Source organism: Muntiacus reevesi, chromosome 3, assembly GCF_963930625.1.
Source record: "Muntiacus reevesi chromosome 3, mMunRee1.1, whole genome shotgun sequence".
NCBI classification, from domain to species: Eukaryota; Metazoa; Chordata; class Mammalia; order Artiodactyla; family Cervidae; genus Muntiacus; species Muntiacus reevesi.
The window spans coordinates 261,885,645-261,906,011 of NC_089251.1; the positions used below are offsets into that span (position 1 = coordinate 261,885,645).

The 20,367-nt window shown below is 35.4% G+C and overlaps 1 protein-coding gene across 2 annotated transcripts in view; it reads right to left on the reverse strand.

Annotated features, from left to right (window-relative positions):
* Window positions 1-497: 497 nt before the first annotated feature.
* The window catches only part of COL5A2 (collagen type V alpha 2 chain), a 148,486-nt gene continuing 128,616 nt past the window's right edge, over window positions 498-20,367 (reverse strand). For both annotated transcript variants that reach the window (XM_065931912.1, XM_065931911.1), the window contains 13 exons: window positions 19,543-19,704; window positions 18,661-18,768; window positions 17,465-17,572; window positions 15,999-16,052; window positions 14,008-14,115; window positions 13,454-13,507; window positions 12,594-12,701; window positions 11,793-11,846; window positions 10,475-10,582; window positions 8,188-8,479; window positions 5,176-5,360; window positions 2,901-3,140; window positions 498-2,194 (listed from right to left, as the gene is read on the reverse strand). In XM_065931912.1, the coding sequence (XP_065787984.1) occupies window positions 2,048-2,194; window positions 2,901-3,140; window positions 5,176-5,360; window positions 8,188-8,479; window positions 10,475-10,582; window positions 11,793-11,846; window positions 12,594-12,701; window positions 13,454-13,507; window positions 14,008-14,115; window positions 15,999-16,052; window positions 17,465-17,572; window positions 18,661-18,768; window positions 19,543-19,704 (1,728 nt within the window). In that variant the 3' untranslated portion in view covers window positions 498-2,047. The remainder of the gene's footprint in view (window positions 2,195-2,900; window positions 3,141-5,175; window positions 5,361-8,187; window positions 8,480-10,474; window positions 10,583-11,792; window positions 11,847-12,593; window positions 12,702-13,453; window positions 13,508-14,007; window positions 14,116-15,998; window positions 16,053-17,464; window positions 17,573-18,660; window positions 18,769-19,542; window positions 19,705-20,367) is intronic.

Here is a 20,367-nt window from a genome sequence, read left to right on the forward strand (position 1 = left end):
TGAATAGGTTGAACTTGGAGGAAATTTTAATACAAACAAAACTCACAAATATTTAGGTATATACATATTCAAATATTCATATTCAAGATGTGGAGCTCAAATAAAAACCAATTTCGGGAGAAACAATACTATGAAATAAAAGTTGAAGATAAAATTCTGAAAACATTTAGGCTGTATTCATATGTGACACGCTGAGACATATATTATATTATCACAGTTTATTCAACTATGAAAAATCAGCTGCTTTTCTCTTGTTATCAATAGTAACTACCCTGAGATTTTTAAGGGCATAGATAGTGAAATTAGAGTCATGCTGCCTTTGTGAGTGATGTTGCAAACTGATTTTCATTATAAGCCAGTATCTACATGACTAAAGGCATTTGTTGTTTTATCTTTTAAACAAACAGCAAACAAAGAATACCACAGCACCTAGCTTTTCACTACTGAAAATGAAATGGAGCTAGTAAGTTCAAAGGAATTGCACAAAACGAAAACCATTGACATGACAAAAGCGTGCATTTAATTCAATGCTTTGCAGAGATACATGACTAAAGTTGTGTGCATGGCTTGTCCTTTGGGATGGTCCCAGTTGTTTATTTTTAAAGAAAAAATAAAAAATGGAGCCAACAGAGAATTAAAGGGAAAAAATCCTTGAGACATGAGGGGACCTACATGTTCTAGTCTAAGAAACATGCAAGTGTTACAGAACAGTATGATACAGCATGACAGGTGAACGGTGAACAGGCGCTGGAACACTGCTCCTTCTTTCAGAAACGGGAAGTCTAACAGCTATATTTTCACAAATGGTATCAATGAAACCGTCTTTATTTTTAAAGAACTTTATAGAAGGAATTTTAGCACCATCATTAGAGGATAATAATAATAATACATTTTAGCCCTGCCTATCTCCAGTCTTGGAATAATCACAGAAGCATAGCACCTTTCAGTACCTAAAATATAAACAAGAAGAGTAAGTCCATCCCAGCTTCTAGAGATGAGGTAGCTCATGCTAAAAAATGTTGGGTCATTTTTCCTAAGAGAGTTCAAAAACCAAATATTCTAATTCCAACTGTCACGTTTGATTAGAGTCAGCTCCACAACTCTGAGTTTCTAAAACTTTTTTCTTCATTATAGGCTTTAGGAAGATGAGATTATACATGTGGAAGACTCTCAACTAAGGATCCTGAATATTTGTTTCTAAAGTTGTATGGAAATTATTTTTCATTCTGTGTCTTATTAAACAAGAAAGTGCAAATATATTCAATGGTATACTCATTTAATTTCTATCTATATTGATAGATTGAGTCAATATAGGGAAAGGTAGCTTTAAATTTGAATTCGAATGAAGTCAAGATTTACCACATTTTACAAAAATTTAAGATCTTTTTTTTTTTTTTTGGTCAGAAATCCCATTGAATATATACTACTTTAACATTCCATTTAAGACAATGAGAAACTGATATTTTTTCATGGTTCTCTTTAAAGAGCCTGTATGTTAGTTATACAATATCAAGACAAGCATTCGGTTTCAATCACAAGGATAAACATTTTGATTTCATTTTTAATTGATAATCTGTAAATGAGAGGTCACAAAAGGGCATTACTTTGTATTTTTCCAATTGCAGCCACGTGAAATAAAAGTGTTGTGATTTTATATACCCCACTCTTTAAGCTATCTGCCAGGAAGAAAGGTTTTCTCATAAATACTAAGCAACTTTGTCATTACACTGAAATGAAGAAAACGGAGATTTATTTATTCAATCAGTTTACTTTTTTTTTTAAGGTGGTCTTTGTCATTGGTCATCTTAAACCTAAACTGTTGTATTGAAAAATATTTTAAATCAATTAAAACTTGAGGACTGTAAGTAAAATAAATATTCTGAAGGATAAGGAGGCCAGGCACTTAAGACCATATATACAATGCTGATGCAGAATCAGCCATTACTTCAAGAGTCTCAGGATCAGCTTCAAACAGTCAAAGTCTTGTGAATGGTGGTGGTCACTGATGGTAGGGGTGGTGCTCATTGTCGATGTATCTCGGCTTGCTTTACACAAAACAAACTGGCCCAATTTCGATGCCAAATTCTTGGTCTGTACTGCCAACATCCACAGGGGCAAGATCTATGATGGGCAAGCGTGCCACATTCTGTGTTCTATATTCAAAGATGGTCTTGCCCACGTTTCCATTTCGTTTCTGGAATTAAATGGTGCAGTGGGTTAATAGCATTCCCAAATTAGTACAAAAATGATAGACAGCAACTTCCAAATCAATTTTTATAATGTAAAAGCAATGATTTTTAGAGCACTACTTAAAAGAGATTACTGCCAACATAAAATGAGATACTGTCATAACTGGCAGATATTTCTTTCATTCTTTCAATTGGGAAGAAGCCCTTTATTCTTTTGTAGCTTCCCAAATGGTCACTAACAACATAAATTATGAGAGCGTTTTTGGTTTTCATGATTGAAACCAAAATTAATTTTTAAATATTTTCTTTTTTTATATATAGATATTCAAGAGGAAAGACATTATCAATCAGTGAAAAATCTAAGGTATCTCAGACGGATTATATATTTTAGAGTCCAGGAATTTTTAAGCATAGAATTGAGATTAAGTAACCTAAGTAATTTGCAGGAGAACTAAAGTGAATTTGCAAAAGAGCTGCAAGGATCCAGTCCTTTATGTTTTTTCTTAAAGCCTCTAGTGTGTTTCATATACCAACACACCCATTCAGGTTTATCCTGAGGAACAACTAATCGCTGTCATGTTTATACACAGGGTAAATTTGTCCCCACCTCTAGTGCCATGACAGTATTTTTAGCAAAGTAATTTTTTATTTTCTTCACCCAGATCAATATGGATCAAAAGTACTTAAAGAGCAAGACTCAAAAATACTTACAGAGCAAGAATCATGAAGAACTATGTATCTGAATCTAATGTTTCCCTCTGCTTTGATTTCTAAGTCGTTTGACCCTTTGAGAACCACAGCTTTCTTCAAGTTCTTAGTTTGATCATCCATGTATCCTACACTGTTTTTACAGATGTAGGTGATGTTCTGGGAGGCTTCTTTCGATAAAAGGCGCAAGAAGGTCATCTGAGTAATGGCTGCATTAGGTGACTGGTGGTCTCCATAAACAAACTAGAAAAACAAAAAGAGTCTTTGTTATACATGTCTACCCCTCCTGAGTTCTTGTGATTGGACTAATAAAATTGACACAAGACAGATTAGCCGGAGAGAAAGAAACAACTTTAATTTGGGACACAGAGGTCAGAGGTCTCACAGAAATGGGACCTAAGTAGGGGCCAAAGAAACAATAAATTTAAGAGGAATTGACAGGACAAAGAAACCTAGGTTTGGGTGCGTAATTGGTAAGGAATTTAAAGTTTGGGCTTGGGTAGTAAATTAATAAGGAAGTAAGGATGTTTGTTTATACAGGCTTCTTGGTTCTAAATTCCCTATCTGTGAAGATAAGGTTGTCTTTCTACCCTCAGTACAGGGAGATTTCACATGGGAGATTTATTTCCTACTTTCAGGGAGACAGAGAGCAGGATCAAAGCGTTCCTCTTGTAGCAACCATTACTTTAATGACTTTAACTGAAAAAGATCAGTGTGTGACTGAAGCAAGTTTTAGAGCAGCCTGCCCTGAGCCCCAATATATGTAATACTGATGGGTTTCATAGTGCTGTGTGTGTGAGTATGTGTGTTGATTTCAGACAAATTAATTTTGAAGGGTATTGCTTCTATTCTTTCACATAACAAGATATTCTACCTATATATATATGTGTATATATATATATATATATATAAAAATACCTTACGATTTCTATGAATATTCACAAGTAAGAAACTTCATCCTTACTATCCCAAACAAATGGTGGTGAAACCAAATATAACTCACCAGAGAAAGTTTAAGTATTTTAAAATTTGCTTCTCTAGTTCTTTAAAAAAATATTGAATATTACTTTTTAAAAATTATATACTGAAGCATAGGTTCAATCATGTATCAAAAATAGCTGATTGCTTTTATTGTCAGTCATGATAAAAATTTGGACTTAACTATTAATATAAAATCTTTTTTAACCCAACTGTTACATAATTATAGGAAATATGAATTACAAGTTTTCCATTAGCTAACAAAAACAAATAATCAAAAAATAATTTCCTATTAGGTATTTCCTACTTAGCTTCTACTTTGAGCTCTACTTTCAAAACTCCTGGTTGAACTTTTTACATAATATGCTAACTAAATTATATTCCAATTAGGTAGGTAAATTAAAAATTTTTTCCTGTTCTTTAAATAATGGTAGATCCTGCATATACCCATAATGTCCTCATACCATGTTCATTATGAACATGAGTTCTGAGGAAAGGTCCAGAGCAGAGGTGAGAAGAAAACTGCAAAGTTAAGCTGCCACAAAGAGATGTGGAATAGAACACTCATCTTGCAATAGGAATTGGCAAGGCTAGTGAAGAATCTAAATACTGGACCATGAAAGAAACAGAGGGGATTAGACTAAAGAAAAAATATGAAGTAATATTATAATTATAAAAGTGCCTTAGGTTTAAATAACTACTAAGTTTACAAAGGAATTCAATTATCAAAAGAATCATAATAAGTATCTAATATTTATCCATAACTTACCAAATACTAGATACTATATACTTTATATACCACGCTTTATGTACACACAGAAGCCATGAGATAAATATTATCACTCTCACTTTAAAATGGCAGGAATGAAAACACAAAAAGGTTAAGTGACTTTCTAGGGTCCCAGAGGTAGTAACAGATCCACGTATGAGTCACCTAGGTTTCCTGATGCTAAATATAATCCCTATCTTCCAGTTACGGCAAAATCCCTTCAACTCTACTCCATTAGCAGTGTCACAGGCATTAAAGGAGCTAATATGAAAAATAATTACTTTTTTACATTCAATCAATTGAAAAATTATCATTCAAAACTATATTAATTTAATTCAAAGCAATGTTTATGCAATGACGTAACTAATGAGAATCTATCACTTCCAGTTATTAATAAACATAGTAAAAGAAGCATGGTCACAGAAGTATTTACAAAAGTCCTAAATAAATGCTAAAATACAATAAATAAAGACAAGCAAAAAAAAAAAAGAGAAGCGATGAATACAACTTTGAGTAAGCACATTAAATTACCTGAGACCCTCGATTCATATCAAGACCATACCAAACAGGCTTATTGTCAGATTTGCTGGCCCACCAGGTTTTACGTGGCACACTGGATGGATTTGCTGAAATACACGTTTCTCCTGTTTCCATGTTGCAGTAAACTTTGATTGCATCTTCAGCAGATCCCTGGTTAGGGTCAATCCAGTACTCACCTGTTTTCCAAAATAAAAATATTTGCTAAATAAAAAGAATCTCAAACATGATTATGAGTCTCTAAAATAATTAGCAGAGGACCAACTCACTGATTAAGGACTAACATTCTTTTAAAGAGAATCCCAGTTAAGGAAATATCTGCAGCTAAGAAAAAAGTAACTGTTATGCTTTCTCCTTTTCTTTTCTCCTTTCTCCTTTCTATTCTAAGGTGCCTGGCCAAATTAAGGTTCAAAGCACAAATGTGAAGGAAGTATCATCACACCCATTTTGTAGATTAGAAACTACACCAAATTGATAATCCACAGTGAGTAAGTGGCTTTGCCAAAATGGATGGGTTCTCATTAAATTTACAAAGTCAATATTTTAAAACAAATAATTGAATATTAAAAAAATAATGTCTTTTCAAAACTATTAAGTGAGTCAAACTGCTATCAGAATGCTATGGATTATCTCACTGGCCCTGTTTACTTATTTAGGCCACATCATGTGGCATGTGGAATCTTTAAGTTCCCCCACCAGGAATTGAATACATGTACCCTGCAACAGAAGCATGGAGTCTTAACCATTGGACTGCCAGTCCCTCCATGGTCCTAAAATTGATCTCTGTTCAATATTATGTAGCATCCTATCCTAAATGGGAAAATAATTTGAAAAATAATAGATATATGTATATGTAAAACTGAATCACTTTGCTGTCACCAGAAACTAACACAACACTCTTAATCGTTGATGCTCCAATATAAAATAGTTCAAAAAATTGATCTTATCATGTAGAAGAGATCCTTGAAGTAGGCTACACCAAGTTAGTGCTTGATGCTAGAGATATAATTTAATATATATGCAAACAAATACATTTTTGTGCATATATCTTTATGTACATATCTGTGTGTATGTATATTCTGTATATATATGTAAAACATATATATAGAGATTATATTACATGTATATTTATATAAGCATAGGTAAATACATATAATTTATATAATAGCATATGTAATATATGCATAATAAATATAAATATATGTATGTATGTATAAATACGGTGGTGGATGTAAAGTATAGACTTGGTAATCAAATGGCCTATTCTGCAAAGATAACAACTTTAGCTATCCCTGTCAGCATCATTTCAAAGTTATCTGAAACTCTTAAGCATTTCATAGCTCATTCCCAAGGCCCTCTTATGGATCTTTCTTTTCCAGGTCTTATTAGATTAATCAAAATGATAGAATTTTGCAAACTTTAGGCACAGTGTTTCCAACTAGGGGAAAAAACAATTTAATTTCAAAATATTTTATAAAATAACCAAAGCACAATTCTGCAGCAGAGATTACTGAAGTATGATTTGTAGAACATTAAACTACATGAAAAGAATTCCATATTCTAATAAATCTGGGAAATAATGCATACTCTATTCTGCTCTCTCTGTTGTTGGAGTATAATTGCTTTACATGCTGTGTTAGTTTCTGCTGTACAGCAAAGTGAGTCAGCTATACGCATGAATAAATCCCCTTTTTCTTGGACCTCCCTCCCACCTTCCCTCCATGCCACCCATCTAGGTCATCACAGAGCACCAAGCTGAGCTCCCTCTATAGTAAGTCTCCACTAGCTATCTATTTTACACACAGTAGTGTATTCGCTGTTTTTTTAGTCACTAAATTGTGTCCGACTCTTTTGCGACTCCATGGACTGCAGCCATGGACTGTAGCTGAGCACTGAAGAATTGATGTGTTTGAACTGTGGTGTTGGAGAAGACTCTTGAGAGTCCCTTGGACTGTAAGGAGATCCAGCCAGTCCTTCCTAAAGGAGATCAGTCTTGAATAGTCATTGGAAGGACTGATGCTGAAGCTGAAACCCCAATACTTTGACCACCTGATAAGAACTGACTCATTTGAAAAGACTCTGATGCTGGGAAAGATTGAGGGCAGAAGGAGAAGGGAACGACAGAGGATGAGATGGTTGGATGGCATCACCAACTCAATGGACATGAGTTTGAGTAAACTCCAGGAGTTGGTGATGGACAAGGAGGTCTGGCGTGTTGCAGTCCACGGGGTCGCAAAGAGTTGTACACAAATGAACGATTGAACTGATCTGAACTGGACTATTGCCTGTTGGCTCCTCTGTCCATGGAATTTCCCAGGCAAGAATACTGGAGTAGGTTGCTATTTCCTTCTCCAGGGGATCTCCCCAACCCAGGGATTGAACTTGTGTCTCCTGCATTGTAAACAAATTCTTTACCATTGACCCAACAGGGCAGCCCGGTAGTGTATTTAGTCTCCCAATTCATCCCACCCTCCTCTTCCCCAACTGTATCCACACATCCTTTCTGTATGCCTGCATCTCTATTCCTGCCCTGGAACTAGGTTCATCTGTACTATTTTTCTAAATTCCATAGTATGAAGGTATCTTTAAAAACTGAAAACAGAACTTTATTCTATTCTTGAGGATCCAACTATATGTTAGCATATTAAATCACTGAGAATTATTGAGGAAACTAAATATATTTAACTTTGCTCAAGCAAGTATTTTTGACATTTATGTGGCACCACAAAATTATCCATATTTTAAGATTTTTGGATGGAAATGGAAATACCACCATGAAATTGGATCATTAATAGGACATGTCCTCTATTACAGTACATATCTCACCCCATATTTTTTCATATCAGTAACAGTTCCCATCAGCAAACCTCAAACTCTGTGATTGGCCACTGTTTTATCTCTCATGTCTATCACTAAATAGAGAGTAAATAAAATATTTTGGAATGCATTGGAGAATTACACATCAGAAGCAATGAACTTTGCTCAAATGGCCAGCTGTCTACTCACCGCTCTGCTTTGCAGAATGGCAAAGCTTTAAGTCATCACAGTTCCGGGCAGGGTGCTTTCTAGAGCCATCAGGGCTGCGCATGGTTTCAATCTGACTACTGAGTGACTTCAGGGTGGCATGTACCCCGGGGTCGGTTTTGTTTTTGTCATCAGGAGCCGCCTGATCTTCAGTAAACTCCGGAAGTGGGTCTGGCATGCTCTCATCATAGTGCCCCATGATATCCCCAAGAGCAGCTGTAAGGTGGCCAGGGGGTCCCGGAGGGCCAGGGGGACCAGGCTCACCAGGAGGACCCTAATTTTAAAAAAATCGGAAATATATTTAATACAGTTTTTAGTTCTTGCTTTTCCATTGGACACAAAGGCACTGATGGAACTTGGGGCAATGGGAGCTACAGTGCAAAACCTCAATTTGATGTCACTGAGAGATCTGTGGTTTGAGCCTTTTTTAACTAGATGGTTCTGGTCTGCTAACTTATAACATTCCAAGGATGAGAAAGGATGCATAACTATTTCTCAGACAAGATGTCTGCAAGTTGGCATCTGAAGTTGGTATCTTTATTTAAAGATTAAAACACAAAATATGTGCTTTGATGTTTATGCATGAAGATGCAATACATTTTATGTTAGTTATATATAGATTTGTACACTCATTTTCAAACTATTTTGGCAAGGCACAACTAAAATGTTTTAAAAGGATGTATAAACAAAGGCTGAATAAGGAGATGCAGAGGAGTTTGTGGGTGCTACTTTCTATTAAGACTTCCCATCAGTACCAAGGGAATACATGAAGAAACACCCACAGGAGAATTTCCCCCATATCTAAATAAGGGGAAACCACAGGAAATCTTTTTATGTGCATTAATTAGTGGGTAGATCAAAATTATCTCTCCTAAACAAAACTGGAGGAAGTTATCCTTGCCTAAAGAGCTCTTTTAATAATTATTATTATTTTGCCAAATAAGAACTACTGGAGCAAAAGGGAGATGAGCAAACCAAATATCAGAGACTAGAAAAACAGATTCACTCTATTAATTTCCTTCTGCATTTTCCTGAGGAAGAACTCAGCATCTTGATAGAATTATCCACAACCTGAAAAGATGTGTGGGCCACATCTCTCTTGGGGAGCACAGACCTGGCAGGCAGAAGGCTGGAGTTCTGTTACTGGCTCTGCCACTCGTTAAATGGGTCTGGACAAGTTGTATTAAGTTCTAGCGCAAACATTTCCTCACCATCAAGCAAGCATTAAATCCATTTTTTTTTCTTTAAGATCATCTCATGATTCCATACATTCCTTTATGTTAAACTCAGGGGAAGAGATTTTTTTTTCTGCTATCAAGGACCACTAAAATGCAAGATAAAGTCAATCAAGAGCCACATAAGTAAGAGGTATTCCGATTCTGCAGCCATTTTCCATGAACAATTAGAGGAGTAAACAGAAAAGATTCCTCTTGACCATAGGAAATGTAAGGCTCTTCTTTCTATGTAATAATAAATATTTCGTTGAATGGTATTATCATTAGGACAGAGACAGAATAAGAAAAGGAAAATAAAGCAAAAGAGGAAGAAATGCCAGGGGGGATGCATAACCTCACATTACACATGCACACACACACACACACACACACACACACGTGCACACACGTGCACACACACACACACGTGCACACACACGCACACACACGCGCGCGCACACACATGCACACACACACACACACATGCGTGCATGGCAGACAGAGCAGGCTGTTTCCCAAAGTTTGGTTTCTGAGAAGGCTAACTAAAGTCTAACTAAAGCAATTTAAAGCTTTACAAGTCAATACCCAAGTCAATACTACTGAAATATTCTATTGAAAGTTTTAATTTGAATCTTTTCTGAATTTCATTTTCAGTAAATAACACTTTAATTTCCTAGGCTTCACTTTCCAACATTGTCATGAACAAATACATTCATCAAATCTCCCATCGAGTCTATTGCCACTTAAAGCAAAGCCACATTTTCACAACTCTAACAATAATACAATCATAACTTACTATTTGCTCTCATTGATATCACTCCATTCCTCTCACTGAAGACAAGGCCTAGGTAGCTTAGACTCTAATTTTATGTATTCTGAATAATCTGAGTTAAAATGTTTGAAGTAGCTGTTATACAGACAAGCTGATGTGATTTTCAGGCTTGTTTACAGAGTCCTGAAGTCTTTTGTCCTTATGCTGCACAGATCGTCCTTAGACAGAATCCAAGCTGTGGGAGTCAATAGCACTACTCACATACAAATCTCTGTGATTTTACCTCAGGGCCTGCTTCTCCAACGCTGCCCCGCACACCAGGAGGCCCAATGGGCCCGAGCGGCCCAGGGCTTCCTTCTTTGCCTGAAGGACCAACTGGACCTGGGGGGCCCTGCAAGAAGCAAAGACTGTATTTTAGATCCCAGGAGGAAAACCTCTTCAAGTCCTTTCTTTGATCAAAGAACTATTTCTTTTTGGAGTTGTCACATTGATTTCTCATATTTGTTTTCCTAATGACTAATAAATGGACTTCTAGCACTTTCTAATATTTACTGCTTCACCACACGTGAATTCTCCACCATCCATGCAGGGGAAAAGACCAGTGTCAGTTAAAACATTAATGGGCTAGTCATCTACTTTTTAGGGCTTCCCTTGTGGCTCAACTGATAAAGAATCCGCCTGAAATGTGCGGGAGACCTGGGTTCGATCTCTGGGTTGGGAAGATCCCCTGGAGAAGGGAAAGACTACCCACCCCAGTATTCTGGCCTGGACAATTCCATGGACTGTATAGTCCATGGGGTCGCAAAGAGTTGGACACGACTCAGCAACCTGCACTTTCACTTTCTTTCATCTACTTTTATTGGCAGGAGCTGTTTCATCACATTTCACATATTGTAAACTTAGAAATTCAATTAAGTAGGAGTAAGAAAATCACAGAAATTGCAGTGTTTGACATAAATTAAATTTGTGTCCTTGTACTCCAGAATTTTATCACATCTCAGTAATTTTGATACTGTTCTCAATTTTATGTGTGACTTGTTTATACTGTATTTAGATATAGCAGAACTTCTTTTTAATGTGTTTCCTAAATAATTGTCTTGTGGCATTAATGACCTATTAGACAGCATTAATGCTAAATGTAGAATTTCTATAACCTTCAAATATTTGTCTCATTTTATGATTTTCTTCCTTATAAGCCTTATGCCAACTTCTTCTGAGGAACTATAGCAATTGCTTAAATGAAAACAGTATATCCAGCTTCAAAATCTGTCTCCTGGTCATGGTAAATCCTATAGTATCATCTCAAAAAGTACAATTAAATGGAAATTTCAATAAACACAGAGTAAGAAAATGAACGAGCAGATGAGTATATCTACCCTAGGCAAGAGATTTTGAATGGGCCTATGAAGTAATATATTTCAGGCTATGTCTACTTAAATGTAAATGCTGAATGGTTTGTCTCTTATGTTTGCTGCCAGCTTCAAAGAACCTAAGCCAACTCCAGCTTCACTACCATGAAAATGATACTCAAGCACTAACAACATGTCCTCAGGTGCATTAATATTTACACCTGCAACTTAGTGCTAAATTTTGTTACTTACTCTTGGGCCAAATGGTCCAGGGATTCCAGCACTGCCTTGTTCACCATTTGGACCCTAAGCAGAAAAAAAAAAGCCAAAATATTTATATCTTATATTTAACCACTCTAGTTTTCAAAAATGTCCTATCATTGTTTTTAGCAGTATATACTTCATTCATCAATCTCTATATCTACATGAGTTGACCAATACTAAAGACAACTGTAGGAGTAATACTGCATATAACCTTTTGGGTTATTTCTTTCCCACAAAATTACAGAAAACATATGAAAAATTATATTGGGTACTTAGGTAATGACTTAATCATCAAGATATTCTTTAAAATGAAAATAAGATGCAAAAAGTCCATCCATTTTATAGACAAATAAATGTTCATGTCAAGATACCTTTGCATTTTCACATTTATACTGTATTTAGATATAGCAGAACTTCTTTTTAATGTGTTTCCTAAATAATTGTCTTGTGGCATTAATGACCTATTAGACAGCATTAATGCTAAATGTAGAATTTCTATAACCTTCAAATATTTGTCTCATTTTATGATTTTCTTCCTTATAAGCCTTATGCCAACTTCTTCTGAGGAACTATAGCAATTGCTTAAATGAAAACAGTATATCCAGCTTCAAAATCTGTCTCCTGGTCATGGTAAATCCTATAGTATCATCTCAAAAAGTACAATTAAATGGAAATTTCAATAAACACAGAGTAAGAAAATGAACGAGCAGATGAGTATATCTACCCTAGGCAAGAGATTTTGAATGGGCAAATAATGGAGAGCAAATAATACTTAAAAGAATAACTTACAGGAGGTCCAGGAAGACCCTGAAGACCAGTGAAGCCTCTGTGACCCTTCTGACCTCGATCCCCTCTGTCTCCATGATCACCTTTGTCACCACGAGGTCCTTGGGGTCCCTAGAAATAAGGTCAGAGCATGAGCATTGCCTGTTGAAACTACAATTTACAATTTTACTATGTGCAATTGTATTTGCTACAATTTTGAGCATTGTATTTTATTTGAACTAATATTTACTTATCTAAATGGTATTACTAGGAATTTTTTAATCTATTTTTATCTAGGAATTTTATCTTTTTTTCTCAAGGAATGAAAGTGATCACTAAAAGCATAGGATATATAATAATGTTTCCTAAAGATTCAATTTTTTAAATGTTTAACCTACATTTGGACTAAAATGAGCTATTTTAAGTTTAATCTAGCCTGAGATATTTTCCAAAGTTTGGAAAGTTTGGATTCTCCTTCACATATTTAGATTATATCATTATGTAATGATCTAGCTAAAAATAAAATATACTTGAATAGTACTTTCCAAGTTCACAAAGAACTTTCAAACCCATTTGCCCACATAATTTTTAGAAAATCTCAGAGAATGGCACTGTTACCCTTGCTATTGTGGGAGAAAATTGTGACTAAAAGTTTTAATTGATTATTGAAATAATTTGTAGTAAAATTCAGAAGAGTTATACTAACACTATAAAAACAAATATAAACTCCTGGGTGCTATTTTAAATTAATGTTTTATCCAAGGCTTGAAGAATTTGGTAATTTTCATTTATGAATCTTAAAAAGTATGCTTTTTCTTTGGGAGTATATTTTATGTAAGAAGTCATATATTTAAAAACATAAATAGATAAAGCCAAGAACTTACAAGTAAACCACGTTTCCCAGCTCGACCAGGTGGTCCTATAGGACCTCGAGAACCCTAGAAGAAATTTTCATAAAATTAATACAAGAAAAAATATGGATATACTATAGGGATTTAGAATTCAAGAATATATGTCTGTAGTTGAATATTTCTATATGTGTAAGTGTATCTAAGTGTATACTCTTATGGCTAACTAAATAAAACCAGGCTAATTTCCCTAGGTATAAAAATGTGTTCACTATAACCCCAATCACATCTCTATAGTCAGTTTTACTAATGGACTTCTCTGAATGAAGATCACCTTAGTTAATTACATAAGACATTACTTGCTTAAATTTAACATGATCCATACTTACTACATTTCCTATAAATCACAACATTTTTAGATAATGAAAGCCCAAAGCATCAAGATTTTTGAAGACCTATTAGAAATCAAATTTTTAAGACTAGAAAAAATAATTCCAAGCAAACATGTCATTGCATGCATGCATATATGCATACTCATAATACAGTATGTTGATGTTTAAGACTGTCAGTGTGAAACTGACTCTCCTTACCGGATCTCCTCTTTGTCCTGCATCTCCTGGAGCACCAACAGGACCGGGAGTTCCAGGGGCACCCTGAGAGCCTGGCAGACCTGCAGGCCCAGGGTCTCCACGATCACCCTGACAAGGAAACCATGATATTACCTTTTTAATATTTATTATAAAACAGCAAAATTCTATATGCTTATGTTAATCATGAAAGGAAATAATACACCTTTTAAAACATTCTATTTATTAATTTATTTATATATTACTTAAATGTTCTACTTATATTTACATATTAATAAATCAAACTGAAAAAGGTAAGATATTTTCCTCCAATATCATCTGTCCCCTCACTCTCTATTATTCCCATAGTCAAGATTGCTGGGTATGGAAGTTGTCACTTCCAGAATTCAGCATGTGACTTAGACCCACTGAGGTATCTGTACTGTTAGTATAGCATAAACAAAAATTTTCCAGCATGTGAAAACAGGGAAAATTCTAAGGAAACCACTTTCCAGGTTTACAACTTCATATGAGTTCTTTCAGAAAACTGATTTGAAGCATCTTTTCCTACTTCCTCTTTAATAATCACCCTTCACCCATTTTATGAAATAAAAGCATATATCATACCACCTGCAACCTTAATATGGCACAATGCTCCAAGGAATAAACCCCCCTGGGCATCAAACTCAAGGACTTTTCCAGAATGCACAGTTCACTTGAGAATAAAACAAAGACGTATTTGGAAAGAAAAGCTGCTCTTTATTTTGCCCAGTCTTACTTGGCCCCATATCTTACTTGTCTCTTTAAGAAGTCAGAGGTGAGATTATAGTTATGTGGATATGTATTAATATAATTATTTGACTTGAAGAACGGAGCCAGATCTTTTTTTCTAACAGAAGTTAAGTCTTATTTGACTGAATAGTTTGGCAACCAGGATAAACTTTGGCAATTAGGTTAGAGAATGGGCATGTAATAAAATACACTGAAAACGCTGAATTGGCAACTCCAAGACTTTAAAAAATATATGTATGATGAAAGCACATATACATTTAGAATTTACCAGAACTACTTCCTTTGTAACTGTTAGACAGTTAGAACAGGAAAAAGGAGTCCAAGATAGCAATTAGCGACAGTGGCGACTAGCAGAAACATCCAGAGGGCAAAAAAAGGAAAGACAAAGCCCATGAAAAAGGGAAACCACTTCAGGCTGGAGTGAAGACCTCCAGCAAGAAAACATGCCCAAGCACGCCCCCTTCCCTGATTGGCTTTGAACATATACCATATTTGCATTTCCTTCCCTGATTGGTGTTAGGTACAAGCCTTATTTTGCATGGGACAGGACCAGTCAGGCTCCAGGGTCTCCTTAGGACAGGGAACAAAGCACAAAAAAGGAAACCCTAAAATGCAGCAGGACCGCTCCTACCGGATTGCTCAGCTCTGAGAGTGTACTATTTGCCTGCTTGAGCTGTCTTAGTCTGTTGTTTCAATTCTTTGCTACAAGGAGACAAAAAGTGAGGGAAAAGAACTGACCCAACATAACTATCAAAACTTATGATTAAAATAAATGATGGTAACTTAAAATATGCACAGGGGTTCAGAGATTTTCAAAATTATATTGGGGGTACATCAGCAAAACCTCTGAAGACTACTACACTGGACAATAAATACCAACCCTGGGAAAAACTTAGATGCCAAGAGAATTTGCATTCCCTTGACTTTACAGTCTTCTGTAAAGACCCTTGCCCCAGGATTCCTCGAAACTCTTTCTTTCCCTTTCTTTGAGTGCCTGTGAGATACTTTGAACACGATATTTAAAACATAAGTCCTCAATGGTATAAATATTCATCACATTTAAAGTATTTAAAAACCAAGGTTCAGAAAATCTGTTGAAGATTGCATAGCTAATTACTTAAAGAATAAAGATGAGAAGAAAGAACAGTTTTTTACTCTTTAGTATTACAGAGATTTCAAATGCACATTATTTCAGATTTTTTGATCAGTGAAATTGCCCTTACACGTTCTCCAACAGCTCCATCCCGTCCTGGAGTACCATCATTACCAGCTGGACCCTATAAAGAATCATATTTGAAAAATGAATTAACTGAATAATAAAAAAAAAATCACATTTCAATTGCCAGAAAAATTACAGCATATATTCCACCTCTATTCCACATTACAAATTAGCAATTATGGAAACTTCAGTAGAAGAAAGTTTCTGCCATCTTTCTATTATTCTGATTTGCTTGTAAAATTATTAACACATTCTTACACTTTTGGTGCCAATTTTAAATAGTTTTACTTAAGACACTATTTTCCACTTACAGTACAGTGCTTATAAAGTGCAGTGTTTTTTCATTTCCCTGTGTACATATTCCTTAGTCAAGAATTAAGGATGTCCAGTTATTTGATGCAGCAGTTCAACTTTAAAACTGCCCTGGAATTGCTACAAATTTGGGCTCATCAATGTTTGTTGTGAAACATACTAGATCTATACTCGGCTTAATCAACCTCTTCAACAGTGGACCCAGAGGAACTACAACCATACAGAGGCGCTCCAACACCAGAGAAACCCCAAGACACTTCTTTTACTGTGCCTCCTACACTTAGTCTAAATTCATCTTTTTTAATTTTTATTTAAAAACATCAAATTATTCAAAATAAATAGACAACACTTATATTCCTTGTATTTTGTTTTCTTTATATTACCAGTGAATGGTTTCCCTCACTTTTACTTACCCAAATAATATCCTTAAGGTTTTAAAATAAAATATCTGTGTTTAGACATTAAATTACATTTTATATAGTCTTCCTTTCCTGTTTTATTTTCATTTCTTTTTTTCACAGAACTATATTTTTACCATTTGAACAAAAATTGTTCCGAAAGGCATTAACTGTTTCTCTCAAGAAAATGTGACACTAAACGTTTGGCAATTTACTCATTAAAGCACTGAACAGAGGAAATTTCAACCTGTAACTTTTCAGATCACCTTCCAAAAGCTGATTTCCTCTTGAAAGAGCCTAAGGGAACTTGATATCCACAACGTTATATACAGGGATATTTAAGTAAAATGATCTCTACTTACTTGGCCCTCTTCACAAGGTTTAACAATTATATTAATCCTATCACCATAAAGCTTGGCAATTTTGACAAATATGCCATTACAGAATGAAATAATAAGGGAAAAAATAAACAGTTGCAACCTTTCACCTTCAAAACAATTTGGCAACAACCTAAACCAACTAAAATGCTTGACTCCTGACGAGATGAAGGCCAGTGCAAGACACCAATCTTATTATCTTTTTCTCAGGTCATCATTTAGTCAACTCTCTAGGGAAGGAAAAACACATCAAAAAATAGCACTAGAAAACTTCCTTCATGTCGAACGTACAATTTCTAGTTTCTAAATTAGTTTCTAAATTTCAGAAATGTCCCCATAACACCAGACAAGGAGGGGAGGATGATCTTCACTGCGGTACTCACTTCCGGTCCTGGCTCCCCCACAGGGCCATTGGAACCTGGGGGCCCAACAGGTCCAGGTGGACCTTTATCTCCTGGGGCTCCAGTTGGTCCTACTTTTCCTGGTGTGCCCTGAAATAAAGCATAAATACGTCAACCACTTCTGAAGAAGCTTGAGGGGACAGTTCACATAACGGTTATGTTTAAACGGCACCCAGCGTCTCTCTCTAGAGTAGTTATCACACAACACCAATATCACTGCAGTACCTTCCCAGAGGTGCGCCCACTTCTTACCACACCCATCCTGATATATCGATGGGACTATCCCCTGCACCAATTCAGGTGCATTTTGGGTTTTACTCCGAAGTACTATTTTCAGATCTGGATGCCCGTCTTGAATCTGTGTCACTAAGATATGCTCATCCTTACTCTTCCACTTAGTCTCCTCACTTTATTTCTGTATCCTGACAGTTTGAGCTCACTATTGGGAGACCAAATATTCCAGGTTCCTTGGCTCACTCCTGATAACAATAAAGCTGCTCTAGACTCGCAGCCTGCTGGTTTCATATCTCATCTCACATGTCCCCAGTTCCAAGACGCCAGCAGTAAATCTATCTCCACATTCCATATAAAAACATCATTTTTTTTCTCAAGTGTGTAAACTTTCAGCAGTAAAATTTAATCTCTTCAAAGCTAACAGTGAGTTAAACTTTTATCCATACTCCAGGGAATATGAAATTCTTAGCACCCTCCAGGGAATAGGAGATTGCTTTCAGAATCTGTCTTTACAGTTCACCCCACTTTCACCCCCAGTATTACTTTAGCTCAACTATTTCTTCCCTTTGATGGTTTATGAAAACTTAGTCTCTGAACTGTGAAATATAGATTTTTCCATTAGGCATGTTTATTTAAAAAGAGGCTACCTACTCACCAGGAGATTATCCCTCCTCTCTAGCTCCATGGATATTTTTAATCTTTGAAGAAAGATTTAGAGTCACCAAAAATTCACATCCTTATTTGTCTAAGTCTCTAGTCCCAGGATTAAATAAATATATTTTTCAAAGGTACTTAAGAATTTGACATTTAAAGTCAAAAGGTTTTTCAGATACACTGTGCCTTTAAAAGATTTTAAATTTATTAAGAAAAAAAAAGATAAATTCTCCCTTCACAAATGATATTGCACATAATCAGATGAAGTATTGACCAGTGTAGCTACTTACTGCTGGGCCTGGAAGGCCGGGCATCCCTCTCTCTCCACGCTGCCCCGGCATGCCGACAATTCCTCTTTGCCCAGTAGTTCCAGCTGGACCAGGGGGACCATCTGGACCCTAATTTTGAATACAAACTGTAATAAGAAATTCTCCAGGGAAAACTATATGCAAGAACTTTATAATAGATGACAGCTTTATAGGTTATTAAGTATGAGTATTATTATTACTCATAGTAATATATTAAATATGTAATATTAAGTAAGTATTAAGATTCCATTCTACTAAATCATACCATATATGAACAGTCAAAATGAGTAATCCACACTGAGCTTCTAACATTATTTAAAAGTGAGAACTGGTTGGAATTGAACCAATTAAACCATTATTAAAGCTGAGAATTAGTTTAAAAGAACTTGAAGATAATGTGAATATTGACAGAATAAAAGAGGTAAATATTCAGACAGTTTTCCTCCTTTTAAACTGACAAAAATTTTAAAACAAAGAAAAGAAGTTGGACTCTATCTAAACATATTAATGTTGAGGCATTTATATATTCAGTAAATTGCTTTAAAATTTTTTCTTAATTCAGTACAGATATTTAACAAAAATTATTTTCTTGTTTAGTTTTTGAATACCACATCCATTAATGTTATATAATGGATATGTTATATGCTATGGATATGTTATGGATATAATGGATATGTTATAATGTTATATAATGGACATATAATTTTTCCTAGAGTAGAGAATTGTAAGTTAAAAACCTATAGAGCACAATGTACTCAAAGGGTTATAAAAGTGCTCGGGATAATGTATAAGCAGTTTCTTTGTGGCAGTAGTTATTATGAGTTTCTAGTTAGAGGTAGTCTAGAACCAAGATGCCAAACTTACAGGTTGTCCATCTTCTCCTGGGTCCCCTTTATCTCCTGGGCCACCAGGAGGGCCAGCTGGTCCTCGATCTCCTACTCGTCCATGAGACCCGGGGTCCCCACGAAGACCTGGAGGTCCTTCCTTCCCAGGCTCCCCTAAGGGCCCCGCAGGTCCTGGAGCTCCCTAGTATAACATGGGAAGAGGCCCAGAGGGCAAAGTGGAAGCCATGTTAGAATACCTAATACAGGGATCTCTGCTGCAGAAGCAGAACCCCACACTTCACAGGTCCATTTTTCCTGTTAATCATTCAGTGGATTTAAACAAAAAATAAAATACACAGCTGTAGGTTCATTTCATTATCTGCAGACAATTACCTCTGACTTATTATGAAAAGTGTACTGACAATATTATAAATCAACTAAACTTCAACTAAAAACTAAATGTGGTTTGAAATCACAAAAAAATAAAAAATGTGTTTGAAATTAACTTGAATTTTAACTCCATAAGGCTCTTCACCAACAATGAATATGTATTTTCTTTTATCTGACTTGATCTTGTAATGAAAAAATAACTTCTATTATAGATAATCTCAGAGATTCTTTCTAACTGAAAGGAATGATTATTACCACACAATACTGTGAGTGTTCAGTACCCAAATGAAGTAATAGTCAAATACTGGAGTTTAAAAGGATTTGCAAATAAGCTCCTCCAAGAAACATTCAATGATTAAAGATGATTCGCTTGACAACATACCTGTATGAATTATTGGGACAAGAACTGTTAACACAGGATAGCAAATCATTAAGTGATTAAATAAAAGAACGAATAATAACTCAAATATATGTG